The 13,013-nt window shown below is 40.0% G+C and overlaps 2 protein-coding genes across 2 annotated transcripts; one reads left to right on the top strand and one right to left on the bottom strand.

The window, feature by feature from the left end:
* Positions 1-4,495: 4,495 nt before the first annotated feature.
* On the bottom strand, positions 4,496-6,419 carry LOC112274719 (SEC12-like protein 2). Its single transcript, XM_024504423.3, has 3 exons — positions 5,704-6,419; positions 5,176-5,507; positions 4,496-4,915 (listed from the first exon to the last, which is right to left on the bottom strand). The coding sequence occupies exons 1-3, from the start codon at positions 6,214-6,216 to the stop codon at positions 4,537-4,539; spliced, it is 1,224 nt and encodes a 407-aa protein (XP_024360191.1). The 5' UTR covers positions 6,217-6,419; the 3' UTR covers positions 4,496-4,536.
* A 1,573-nt stretch (positions 6,420-7,992) lies between these two features.
* LOC112275232 (protein SUPPRESSOR OF FRI 4) lies at positions 7,993-11,963 on the top strand. Its single transcript, XM_024505413.3, has 7 exons — positions 7,993-8,360; positions 8,977-9,083; positions 9,805-9,934; positions 10,346-10,830; positions 11,002-11,171; positions 11,385-11,438; positions 11,559-11,963. The coding sequence occupies exons 1-7, from the start codon at positions 8,170-8,172 to the stop codon at positions 11,634-11,636; spliced, it is 1,215 nt and encodes a 404-aa protein (XP_024361181.1). The 5' UTR covers positions 7,993-8,169; the 3' UTR covers positions 11,637-11,963.
* The last annotated feature ends 1,050 nt before the right edge of the window (positions 11,964-13,013 follow it).

Genomic DNA, 13,013 nt, shown 5'->3' with positions numbered 1-13,013 from the left:
ATATATAAGATTCGTAATGCATCTTACTATTATTATTATTATTATTATTACATGTTATCGACTAAACAATAATGATCATAAAAATAAAAATAATTTAATGATAAACAGTAAGCTTACAGACTGCTTTCTAAGCTGATACCTGATTCACCACCACCACCACCACCACCTCAGTCAGCAGCAGCATTCCTGCTTTTCTTTCCAGGTGGGGAATAGTACTCTAGGTGGAATTCTCTGCACAAGGCCAATTCTACAATAGATTCTGCACACAACAACAACAGCCAACCCACAAATAAGTAAATTGTCAATGCATGTGCCTCAGTGATCAAACCCTAATCCTACCAATTTCCATATTAAGTTGCAAGAGGAAAAAAAACAAAACAAACACTATTTGTTCATTAAAAAAAATTTACTGTGGGAATTAAGTGTGCTGACCATGGAAGAGTCTTGTAAAACGTGGCAAAAACCACAATACTAATTGTTTTCTAATGTTTCAAGAAAGGCAGAAAATGGAATCATATGATGAGGATTAAAGTTTTTTAAACCCACATAATAACCCATGCACATACATGTGTAGTAGTCAAAAGTTTTATGAAGGGGGGGCCAATTGGTACCCCCCCCCCTCCCACTGTATCAAATAATTCACTCGAAGGGCATATGCTGTGGCTGGGCTTGACTGGGCTGAGGAGGAGGAGGAATGGGTTCCCCACAGGTTCCCACAGGGCTCTCAATTCCCACCCATTGGTTGCAGAATCTCTGGCTGAGCACATGCTCCCCATCACTTGGTATCTTTTCCCTTTGATATAATCTCGAAGGTTCCTTATTAATTAATTAATTCATTTTGTATATTTTCATCCATCACTAAATGTGGTAGTATTATTCATTCATTCATCGTTCATTAATTTAGGGGTTTGCGAGGGGGGGTCGGGAGAGAAAAGGCTGCTGTGGAATTGACCTCAAGTAGAAGAAAACAGTGGGGTTCCCACATGACTACATGTGCAAGCCCTATTATTTTATTATTATATTTGTCTAAGCAGCAGTATGGGTATTGGGTTGGGGCAGAACACCCCACCTGAGACCTTGTCAAGGCAAAAAAAAAAACGATAAAAGATAAAGAGAAATAAGAAAAAGTACATCCCCTGCCAAGCACAGTGTTCCCCCACAGTAGCTCCAGCTTTGAGCAGCAATGCTTTACAAAGCACTAACTGATAGAAAGAAAAAGAAAATGAGAGAGTCATTGTGGACTTTTTGAGGAAGGGTCCAGAAGCTTCTTCTTCTTCTGCAGTGGCACAATTTAATACCCAGCTGGAGCTTGCTCAACAAACAAAAAGCCTAAGTGTAGTACCAACACTGACAACGGAAAGATATAAAAGAAAATAAATAAAGCAATTAAAAAGTAAAATAAAGTAAAAGTGGAGCAAAAAAGGACACACAGACGTGGGTGTCTCTGGAAAAACAAGAGAGGTTCTGAAGCTTTTCCCTTTCTCTTGTAGATAAGCTCAGTTACATTTTGATATTCTTTCTTATACAATACTGGAAGTTATTAATGGTATGAATTTATTGGAAATTGTGAATTCTCAAACACAAGTTCCATCCATGCATTCTGCAACTTAAGCTTTAAGGAAAAGACATTTTAAGAGTGGTTTCAAGGTTTTTGAAAGAGATTTTTTTACTTGTGTTTTTGTTTATTTTTATTTTATGTTGAAGAACGAATCTAATTTTTTTCATGCTTGGCAGTTTTTTATTTTATTTTATGCATCATGTTCTACAAAACTTCACACATTGATTTGTGGGTTTTGGTAGCAAAATCAGTCAACATTTGTGTACCTCTACTCTGAGTTCACTACTTCAAGCTTGTGGGTCCAGAACCTTGGAACAATTTGTGTAGAAGATGAGGAAACAATAGATTACAAAAAATATGTATTTGAGCACTTAATTTTTTGTTGTAAAATGACTATTCTGTAGTATCAAAGGTAAATACAATACTAAACAGAAACAATGTGATATATCTCTAAAGAAAATTTACAAGATTGGTTGTATTGCTTGATTTTATTTTTTATAATGTGAAATAAAAATATTAAGCTTTGATTATTATTAAATGTACCAAGATTGAAGTGTACAAGTAAAGCACATAATTGATGCTTTCTCAACTGTAAGTACCTTCAATAACATACCTCATTAACAAAAGTGACTTACAATAAGATTATTAATAATGTCATCATTTTTTGTACTTTTAAATAGAATTTTCAACATAACTTTGGTTCTATTGTTATTAACAAAAAGAAAAGAAAATTTAATATTTCCAAAGTGATGGTGGTATCTACCACTTTGAAAATTCAAACCATGACACGGCTTAGTTGATTACAAAGAAAACAAAGTTCTAAACCACATACACAATGTAATAGTAACATTCTAAAATTATCTTTGTGAAGCATTAAAAATAGCATTTCAGACATTAAATTACCAACCATGATGCATCCCAATAAGAATCTGAGAAACAATTAAAGTACAAAATAACAATGACAAAACTTGCATCGGAGTAAATCAATCAAGTCAATGTTGATATATATATATATATATATATATGCAAACTAAGTGTCCACTTTTTCATCATATGTTTTATATATTTAAAATTTATCTATTAAAAAAAATCATAAACCAATGAAGGGTAAAATTGAGGAAAAGTGTTTGTTTTTTGTGAACTGGTTGAAGTCACAAAATAAATTAATTTCTTGCAGCAAAACCTTGTAAAATTTTATAAAATACAAACATGAAATCCAAAGAGCCTAGAATAGTTATGCCAATTCCTTTTGATGTCCATGAAAAATAGAAGTTGGTGAAAATTTCAGCCACTCAAAGCAATATATAATACTAAACAAGATTATGACTATTTATTGATGATCTTTACATGGCTAAACATTTGGCTTGGACAGATTTTTGTTATTAATGAATCATATTGGCTGAACTAAATTTAGATGGATGTTTGCAATCACATTCAATACAATAGGTAAAATAAACATGACTATTCATTCTAAAAATATCTTTGGAGATCATCAAAATTTAGTAAAACTTGTTGTTCACCCTAGTTTAAGAATGTGAGTCAACATAGCCTACATATACCTTTGGAAAAGATGGAGTGTATATACATATATTAAAAAATATTAAATTTGAATATAGATAAACCGAAATTTCTACATGCTCAAATCAAGAAATACACACATATATATATATATATTGAAATTATTTTATATCATTTAGAATGTAGATGTCCGTTACGAAAATATTTAAACCAAGGAAGCTTCACAGCAACTAGTCGATCACAGTCTTGAAGCCGAATCCAAGCAAAGAATACCGACAGCAGTGTCGGTATCACGAACCAATCATCACCGACAAGGACTGGCAAGAAAACCGGCACCGAGACGAGAGTGCGACTTGCAAGACATCATTCAATCGGTGGTTCCCAATAAAATCTTCTACGAAGGCTGAAACTGAACTCCCCACTCCCCACAAATCATTCATTAAAGCAAAATTTGGCCGTTATTTGTACAGATTGGACATCGGAACTTGTCGCTGGTTCCGGCGATCTCGTCGACCACGCTTCGGGAACCTGCGGGATACCAGTTTCGAAACCGTCGGCTGAAACATTGATTTCGTTTGCTACTGAACCACTTGTGAAGAGTGCAACGATGTGCATCTCCTCACCTGTTCGATGTCGCTGAGGATTGGTTTTATCATCACGCAAAGAGCATTCATGCTGTGGTCACAACAGCTCGATATCCGTGGGAAGATGAGCTTCTTCATGTAGCAACCTGGAGCCTGTTCTTTCCGATCGGCAGTTTGATCGTCAGGCTGGTTTTCGAGTGTATCATTTGGTAGGGTACAAGGGATGACGTGCTCATGTGAGATTTCGCCCACTGGTTGGAGGTCCACGTGGAATTTCCGCCTGACGAACCATTTTTACTGCGCTGCTACCTATATCCTTGTCACGTGTTCTCATTTGGGGTGCATTAGCAGAGAAAATCACCAATTACAGCGTTACTGATGTAAGGGTGGTTAACATCGAGAACGAAACAGAAGTTTTGATGACAGTAGTTGCAACACCGGTCCGATGTGCCGATTCAAGAGTAAGTGAGTAAAACCCACCAACGCATTTCTAGAGGAGCCGACGACCATGCTGTGACACTGCTTGATTCCGAGACTTAAATTAGAAAATTTACTAGTGTAACTGTGGGAAGGAAATTGGGGGAACTAATTCTCTGAACGTTTACGAATTCTTCCGGGCCAGTTTGAGACCCATTTATATTCTAAACCTGGTGCACATGCACCGCCAGGAAAACACTTCGTCCATCCTAGCACCCGATAGGGCAGGCACAGACTGTTGGAGGAAAGGCCCTGAAAACATCGAAACATGAAACCTTCCGAATTTAGATTTATTTACATAACAAAAAACCTGGAGTGCGACCTCATCAACTAATACCGTAATCCCGCAAGTTTACAATTGTACGTTTAAATCAACACAATGTTGAGCATCTAAATTATTCAAGAATTGCCATGGCTAGTTACATTCAACTTGGAGGACGAAGTTAAGCGTGCAAGAAAACCCGAAAGCACACCAGCTAGAGACTGATCATGATGCCAATCAGGGAGCACATCTCTACCTAAAACAACTACTAACATAGAAAGAAAGAATATGACAAGCAAGAGCAGAGATCCCTGCCGTGAGCCGCTGTTGGTCGGTTCAACTGGGGTGACGCGTGCACTAGAATCTGCTGATACGGACAAAATAGCTCGACCACTTGGAGAAAAGTCCATGGATGTCACAAAGATCATATGTGCACGCTTCAACGTTTGACACACTGACAAACTGGCAGCATCGACAATCGATATAGCTCCCTCACTGCTTCCAATAGCAAGAAACCTGCGCACAAGTGGCATAGAGATCGATCAAAAAAATGATGGTGAGCACTCGGTATTCCATGAAGGTCCGCCTTCATTTCCTAAAACCTCCCACACTTTGCAAGTTCAAGCTGTACCAACAAAATCGAAACCCGAGAAACACGTGTGATTGACGATGCAACCATTGAGAAAATTACTGCAGCCTTCTTAGCACGGCAGATATACAAATACTGGCAGGAGATGAAAACAGCTGCAAAATAAGAGATACTTGTTTCCAATTACCTCCCATCTCGAGAAATAGAAAAGGCAGAGATAGGATCTTCTTGTAGCTTGTGCGAGGTCGTCAACTTCCAAGTGGTGGTATCGAATGCTGACACAAAACCGGCCCCATATTTTCGCACAGCTACATACAGTAAGGGCTTTCTACCATCTCGAGAGAACCTCACAAACCCAATACCTTCCCCTCTCACGGAAGGAAGTGAAGAGACACAATTTCCCGACATGTCCCAAATTCGACAAGCGCTATCATCGGATGTCGAGGCTACCAATGAACCGTCCAAGCTAAAGTCCAGATCCTTAATTGACTTGTGAGCTTCGGCTTTGTCAAGTAGTACCTGAAAAAAATAATGTCAAATTCGACCACCAAGCTCGCCCAAATGCAGTAACAACGACAACATACCATAAAAAGTAACCCATTTATGTCGAAAAAAGAAAAAAGAGAGAAAGAGGGGGGGGGGAAAACACGACGCTCATGGAAAACCCCTAAAATCACACCCTCTCGTTCCTTCAGGGAGGATTAAGCAATGGCACCTTAAATGTCCCCCACTCGATCACACGCAAGTGTCCGTCGTCACCACCAGCCGCGAGACAGGTACCATCAGGACTAAACACCAGACAGTTCTGCTCCCCAACTCCCTGCAAACCCTGGATCTCCCGCTCTGCCACCCCCACTTTCACTTTCCCACTGGCATCATCTCGGCACACTTCAAACAATCTACAATCCTTCTCAAAGCTGCAGACCACTCCCTCCCCAGCCGGATGCGCGGCCATGCGGTAGGGCGGGTCATCGGCCGTGGTGAATGTGTCCAGCGCATCCGTCAAGACGGTGGACTCGAAATCATACTCCGCAAGCAGCAAGCTATTCGGCACACCACTCCGCTGGTTCCCGCCGCCTCCCGCTAACAGCACCAAACCTTCCTCCTCCGCTTCCTCTTTCCCATCGCCATCGCCATCGCCCTTCTTCTTCCCCTTCACCCACGCCCCTGCGAACAAAGGCTGTCCATACTTCTTCGAGCACAGCAAGTAGCGCCCTTTCTTACTCATGCTAATCAATGGCTCCACCGATCGCAATGCTCCTCCTCTTCCCTTGCGGTGGAAAAATCCAAACTCTCACTTCGTGCGAGATCATCAAACACCTCCCTCCTCTGGCCTCGCTCGCTCGCTCGCTCTGCGCTGTGCCTTGCTCTTCTGCATGATGGAAGAAGGCGACCGACCCCCGATACCCTACCAGGTTTAGAATAGCTGCCCTTGGTTGCGGGCACGATTATTAACCAGGGTATCTGTGGAGGACATGTGACCCATATCAGGGTATTTAGGTTTGACTTCGGTAGGCGGGTTTCTACTCCCTGACCAAAGCTTGACTCTGTTCACACTGCGACAATTGCAAGGTGACCTAAGAAAGCCCATTAGGTGGTGATGGGGTTTATTATGTAAGTATTCTATTTAATTTTGAATTTTTCAATTAACTATTGCGAACAGTCTTCTGTACTTTGATAACCTTTCTCAAAATAGCATTCACTATAAAAAATAAAAATAAATTACGTTCATGATCCACGGTTTTATGCGGTGGTATATTAATACCTTTTAACGGAATTAATTATATTCATATATAGCTTATCTACTTGAGAACGTCAGAATAAAAAAACTTAATAGTCTAATTTTTCTAGCAATGCAAAATTTACTAAGTAGCCTGAACAATAAATTCAAAAAAATTATTATCAGGATATATATATATATATATATATATTAAAAAAGGAAAAAAAGAAAAGAAAAGAAGAAGTATGAAACCAAATTAATTGATGATCTAAAACTTTCTCAAGCTATGCAAATATTAAGCATTGTCTTCAGTTTTAAACTTTATTCCATTTTCAGCAATAAATTGAGCAAGAACATATGTAAGGCTTTTACAAAACAACACGATTTGTACTAATCAATTACAGGAAAGTTACTAAATAGTGGTGGGAATTATCGATGAAACAAATCCATAACTTTCTGCGATTTTATCATTTTTTGGCGACGTTTCAAATCACTTGAATATGACGCTTCTGCATCATCAACGTAGCAAGAACAACATAAATCTGTTTATTAAACTAACCCATATAAATACACCAAAGATTACGTTTTAAAGTATCTCATTATCCTTCTGAATATTCCCAAGTCGTAACATTATGAGTACTAATTCATTTTCCCATTTTACTATTATCATTTTAAATTATATTTTCATCATTTTTGAATTAAAACTGCATATATATTTTTGAATAAAACAATTACAAAACCTTGTCACAATAATAGACGGTCTTTCTAAATCATCCTCTGGAACACATGGTGATGAAGTCTTTATAATAAATTTTAATTATAATTTTAAGACAACCATGAGATTCGCTTTCTGTAGGTAACTGTTCAACATAGCATCAAAATAATATGTTTTTTTTTTAAAAAATTTAAAATCTTTCAATAGATTTAGTGATGAATCCATCAATTTCAAATTTAATTCATTTTATACATTTTTTTCCCTCCTTAGATATGACACAGAACGATACATTATTAAACAAAAATATAAATAAAAAATATTATAAAATAAAAACATGACATTTTGTTTATTTCCTGTATGTTGCAATACAAAAAAAAAGTAGGTACCATCCAGAAGAAGTGGAAAACCTCATTAGAAGTTGAGGTTTGTAGTCTACCATGGTGAAGCACATGAAATACCGTGGTAAAGCTCTGGGACGTGGGGGCGGGTATCTTGGATATTGAGAACCTGAGAGACACGGCTGAAAAGGGTATCGCTCGCTGGGTATCGCGGGTGGAGGTTGAAGGTGAAGCAAGCAGGAAGTTATTCCGCACAGCAAGTTGTCTCGGGAGGGGCGAGGTGAAGCCGATGCTTTCGTCCCATCCCAGACACAATTAGGGTTGAGATTAGAGGCACGGAAAGGAGGTGATCGCAATTCTGTAGAGGGGAGAGAGAGAGAGAGAGAGGACCTGCGAGCGGGCGTAGCCATGGGGAAGAAGAAGAAGAAAACGTACAAGGTGTGGTGTTTTTACTGCGAGCGTGAGTTCGAGGACGAGAAGATCTTGATCCAACACCAGAAAGCCAAGCATTTCAAGTGCCATGTGTGTCATAAGAAGCTTTCGTCTGCCAGCGGCATGGTCATTCATGTACTGCAAGTGCACAAGGAGTCTGTGTCGAAGTACTTTCCTGTGACCTGCCTCTCGTTTCGATTTTTTCCAAGTTTTTTTTCCAAGTCCTTTTTTTTTTTTTTTCCAAAACAGTTATGATGAGCATGTTTTCTTTGGGGATTTCGTTGTTGTGATTGGTCTGGCTTCGATACTGTATTTTCATGGGCGCTGCGCATGGAGTACCTTTCATCGCTATTCCTTAACCGCCAAATGCCTCTGAAGGCTCTATAACCCTCGAAGGTGACTCATTAATAGCATTAGGGTTTCAGTGTGCGCAGCCATTGTTCGTGCTGGTAGAGAAGACCAGTGGTGGAATTGAGCACGATGACTTGTTGACTTCCGCTTTTAAGGTTTTCGTCTTGTGGGAGAGAGCAGTTGCAGCAACTGAAGCGCACTCCGTACGCTATGAGGAGCTTGAGCCTAATCATAGAAATCGAGTCTTTTTTACTTTCCGCTGCCGCGTCTTCTTTAAATTATACCACGCTTTGTTGTTTAGAGGATTTACTTCCATGTCAGCCCGCGTTTCTCCTGAGTAGTTAGTGTGATGTAGTCAGTACCGGGTTTCTGTTGGTTCAGCACCTGACATAGTTAATTTGTTGATCCTGACATTTCCTTGGTTGTCTGCAGGATACCTAATGCCAAGCCTGAAAGAGAAGCCTTGACCGATCTTGAAATATATGGCATGGAGGGTATTCCAGCCGAAATTCTAGCAGCCCATGACGGGGATTATGATGGTGCGTTCATCAATCATGTGTCTTATGTTTACACCTTGAATTTCCTTCGCCAGGTTTGTAGGATTGGGCTGGGAGGTGAATTCCATGGAACATGCATGATGTCAATGTATCATTTCCAAAACATGACCTGAAGTAGGTGAAAGAAATCGATAAACGCGCAGCCAGAATTGTGTCCCCGTTTTGGTATTTTAGTGACCGCTTAGTCTTTCTTTGACTTACCAAAACGGTGTGTGCAATCATTCCCCGGAATCATCCAATTCAGTGATCCATAGTTCATCTATAAATGTGATCGAAAGAAATTAGTTTGATTGGTTCTTATGAAAAGCTAGTGTTTAACTACAAGTATCTGCCTACAACAAGTTCGAAAATACCACATTTTTGCTGATGCAAGCTTTATCCTGAGACGGATTGCTGTCATACAATCTTCTTGGCTGGAGCCTGGGCTGGCTTGAAGAGTCTGCGTAATCAGTAAGTGACAAATGTGGAGAATGTTTACATTGTAAGAGTAGTACAGGAACTTGTTTGTATTCTTGATTTAGTAATTTGCTGAGTAGTTCATGTGAAATAGCCGCACGAATAATTAAAGGGACTGAGTCATGGCGTACTCAGAATCTGCATTGGAACAGGTCCTGGTACGATTTACAGTTGTGTAGAGTCTATGCTGATTTGTTTGCAAGAGAGTGCCAATGTTAATGTTTATTGGGAGCTTCGGCTCACGCAGAGGATGAGAACCCATCAAAAGTTGCAAGAGTGGAGGTTCCACCGTTATTACCCTTTGTTGGAGGGGGATTGATGGGGTCGAATGCAATTGGTATGGCCCCACAACCAATGTATACTGCAATGCAACCTATGTAAGTCTTTCTTCGAACCCTTACATTGCGGTGCTTGTCTGTTTTGCCAGGTATTAATGGATGCATGCTTACATGCAAGGTGCGTAGGTCATTTCTTTGTCGAGTCTAGGTTTTGATGGACAATAATTGTTTTCTCCTTCGAAAATGAATTCTAGCTCGTAGCAGTTTTTTGTTCGAGAAAACAGGTCGGATGAGATTTTATTTGGTTACAGACCAAGTAATCTGTTAATTTTGGTTTTTTCATAGGAAAAAATCTAATCTCCTAATCTATCTGTTTCATAGTTGTACAGTGCCTGCGTCAAGATCTACTATACTGAGATCCTCATAGTAAAGTTGTGGTTAAACATAGCTGATCACTTCTGTGGACGTATCTATTACATGGAATTTTGCTACCTGTTTCTATGTTTACAGGTACAGGCCATCACCAGGGTTGGGTCCACGTCCACCCCCAAATTGGCAGCCACAACCTCCACCTCCCCAAGGATGGAACGGTCCTCCTCTTCCTGGCCAACCAGGCCCACCCCGCATGCCCCAACCTCCACAGCCTCTGTTTCCTATACAAGGCCAACGACCTCCCACTCCCTCTCAACCTCCCTCCCAACCTCTTTTTCCTATTCGGCCCCCTCTCCCTCCGGGTTCGTCTCTCGCTCCTCCTCGACCCTTGTTCCCTGTTACGCAGCCGCCAAATGGACCCCCTCCTCCACCACCACCTTCAGCTCCACCACTCAGTCCTGCTGGTTCTCTCGTGAAGCCACCTCAGCCTAGCCCAGGTAGCAATCAATCAAGTATTAATGGAAGTCCTGGCATAGCTCCTCCATTGCCATCACCAGGAGCATCCTCTGGAATGAACATGGGTCCAGGATCCAATGCTCGGTTGCCTCCTCCACCTTATGGAGGTGAGATTCTTATTTCGTTTCTTGTTGATGAGGTCTTTTTGTACCCATGTCTATTAGACTTAATCCGTTCAACAAATCGAGTTCTAAAGCAGAAGTTGATATTTCTATTGTTCATGTTATGTAACTTTAGTACTAAACGTTGGTAGTGATATGTTTGGCGACAATATGCAGCTTTGAGTGGACCACCCCCTCCACCACCCTGCAGTCATATGTACTCATCTGGCCCCAACACTGGCGGACCATCGATAGGGCCCCCACCTGTTATCTCAAACAAACCACCAGGGGTCGCAGGTGGCACAAATGAAGTCTATCTTGTTTGGGACGACGAGTTTTTCTCCATGGTATTTTCTATTCTATTTCTAATACTAATATTGAATGTTGCAGACCCATCGACGATATAGTGTAATGACAGCAGCATAGTCTATGTAGATTCGATTGTGTGGTACATAACCTGGTTTCGCTTAGAGGTCTCCTGTAAATTGACCTTTTCGTAATTTACAATAGAGACTATCATGTGCTCTGAGTTTCCTTACTCTTTTCTTAATTGTTTGCAGGAGGAGCGGAGATTGTCTTTGCAGAAGTACCAGGTTCATGACGAAACAATTCAGGTAAGTGAATCCCACGTTTTTGAAATTCCTTGATATTTAAACAAAAACTGTCTTGGATTTATGTTGTATTCTTTAAACGGACCTTGAGCTGTAACTTACACGTGTTGCTGTTGTCTACAGATGAGTTCTGTTGATGCTGCAATTGATAAGAGGATTTTAGAAGGCAGGCTGGCTGGTCGCATGAGTTTTCATGTTTAAGATTTTTGTTTCTTAGCATTCGTTCCTCGATTTGGAGGCTCAGGTACAGTTGATTTGTGGTGACAGATAGAAAATTAGTCTTTCTCTTATCATGGGACCAGTTCTCTTGGCTTGAAGCAATGAAATTTGTGTGTCACTGCAGCATGAGCTGCTTAGGTCAGCTGCCACTGATTTTTACACCCCTGTGTTCAACCCAAGATGTATTTTAATTTTTGAGAGTAGAACTTAGTCGTATCAAGCTGAAGCAGATTACCTTCTATGAAAAAATATGTTCGGCTAAGTCGATTGCTACGTAAGCGTAACACTTTCTTCTTTGTTTTACCTTCAGACCTATTTGTGAAAAGGGTTTGTTTTTTTTGTTTTGGTTTTTCTTGAATCTGCCTGTCACTAAGGAATTTAGGACGAATATACCTTCTATTGATTGAGCGAATAATAGTGGTGGACTTTGACAGTGGCTAATAAATATATTTAGGTTTAGGTTTTCCTCTTCCGATTCATTTCTTTAGTTTAATGTTTTAAAGTAATTTTACTATTCCAATGTGGTTGTCTTATGCAGCATTGGTTTTAGGTGCAGGGACTCTTACGAGTTCCTATGTGATAGATTGCTCTCAGGTTATGTTATTCCATTTAGATCGCCAAACGCGTCTTGCTTCTGTCGTAGTATTGGTGGATTAATCATCAGACGTTTTCGGAGCTCAGAACCATTTGATTGGTTTTCTGATGATAATATTTGTATCTTTGAAAGCAACGCGATGATATCAAAGCATTCGATTATCTTGATAATAGGAAGAAAATAAAAATTGATAGTTAAATATGACTAGTTAGTGTTGCTATCCCGCTGTCACCCGAAGTGTTTATTTTCTCATGATTACCGAAGGGGTTTCATCTGCTGTTGTGCAATGCCAGGCTGCCAGAGCTTAGCTAGTAGACCACAAGCAAGTCCCTGATGTGCCAACAACTTGATTTTGCAAGGTAGTGAAAGCTGTCTGTGTGGGCCCGCTGTACTCCGTCCACTTCGTCATTTTATTCATCATTCTCGACTAGCTTCATGAGATGGTGGTGGTAAGTGTTGAACAGTTTCAAATTAATGGACTGCAGGTTTTAGCTCGAATTCGCTATCCTGATCTCGAACTTGAAATCAGTTAGAAGTGTGGATAGCGGATCGGCATTCATATCCTTCATTTCTCAGCAGTTCGTGTAGCTTCACGCTCTAAATCTGGTATTCTTTCTAGTTTTTGAACTCGTTATTGAAATTAGTTTTTAAAGTCAACGAAGGTGGTGTAGGTCGGTAATGGTTAGGAATTCACCTTGGTACGGGATTTCATGCTTTAGGTATCCAATCAGTCAGTAGTCTTGTGAACAATTGAATTGCAGTTT

Source organism: Physcomitrium patens, chromosome 22 (genome assembly GCF_059467195.1).
Source record: "Physcomitrium patens ecotype Gransden chromosome 22, ASM5946719v1, whole genome shotgun sequence".
NCBI lineage: Eukaryota > Viridiplantae > Streptophyta > Bryopsida > Funariales > Funariaceae > Physcomitrium > Physcomitrium patens.
Note: the sequence above shows the minus strand (reverse complement) of the source record. Positions and strands in the feature narration are given on the sequence as shown.

Bases quoted from the DNA above. Each gene is read 5' to 3' on its own strand.
- LOC112275232 (XM_024505413.3), top strand. From the start codon at position 8,170: ATGGGGAAGAAGAAGAAGAAAACGTACAAGGTGTGGTGTTTTTACTGC. The intron at 9,935-10,345 runs GTAAGTCTTTCT...CTATGTTTACAG, and splicing joins TATACTGCAATGCAACCTAT to GTACAGGCCATCACCAGGGT. The intron at 11,439-11,558 runs GTAAGTGAATCC...TGTTGTCTACAG, and splicing joins TTCATGACGAAACAATTCAG to ATGAGTTCTGTTGATGCTGC.
- LOC112274719 (XM_024504423.3), bottom strand. From the start codon at position 6,216: ATGAGTAAGAAAGGGCGCTACTTGCTGTGCTCGAAGAAGTATGGACAG. The intron at 5,508-5,703 runs GTGCCATTGCTT...TATTTTTTTCAG, and splicing joins TCGAGTGGGGGACATTTAAG to GTACTACTTGACAAAGCCGA. The intron at 4,916-5,175 runs GTAATTGGAAAC...ACTTGTGCGCAG, and splicing joins TCTATTTCTCGAGATGGGAG to GTTTCTTGCTATTGGAAGCA.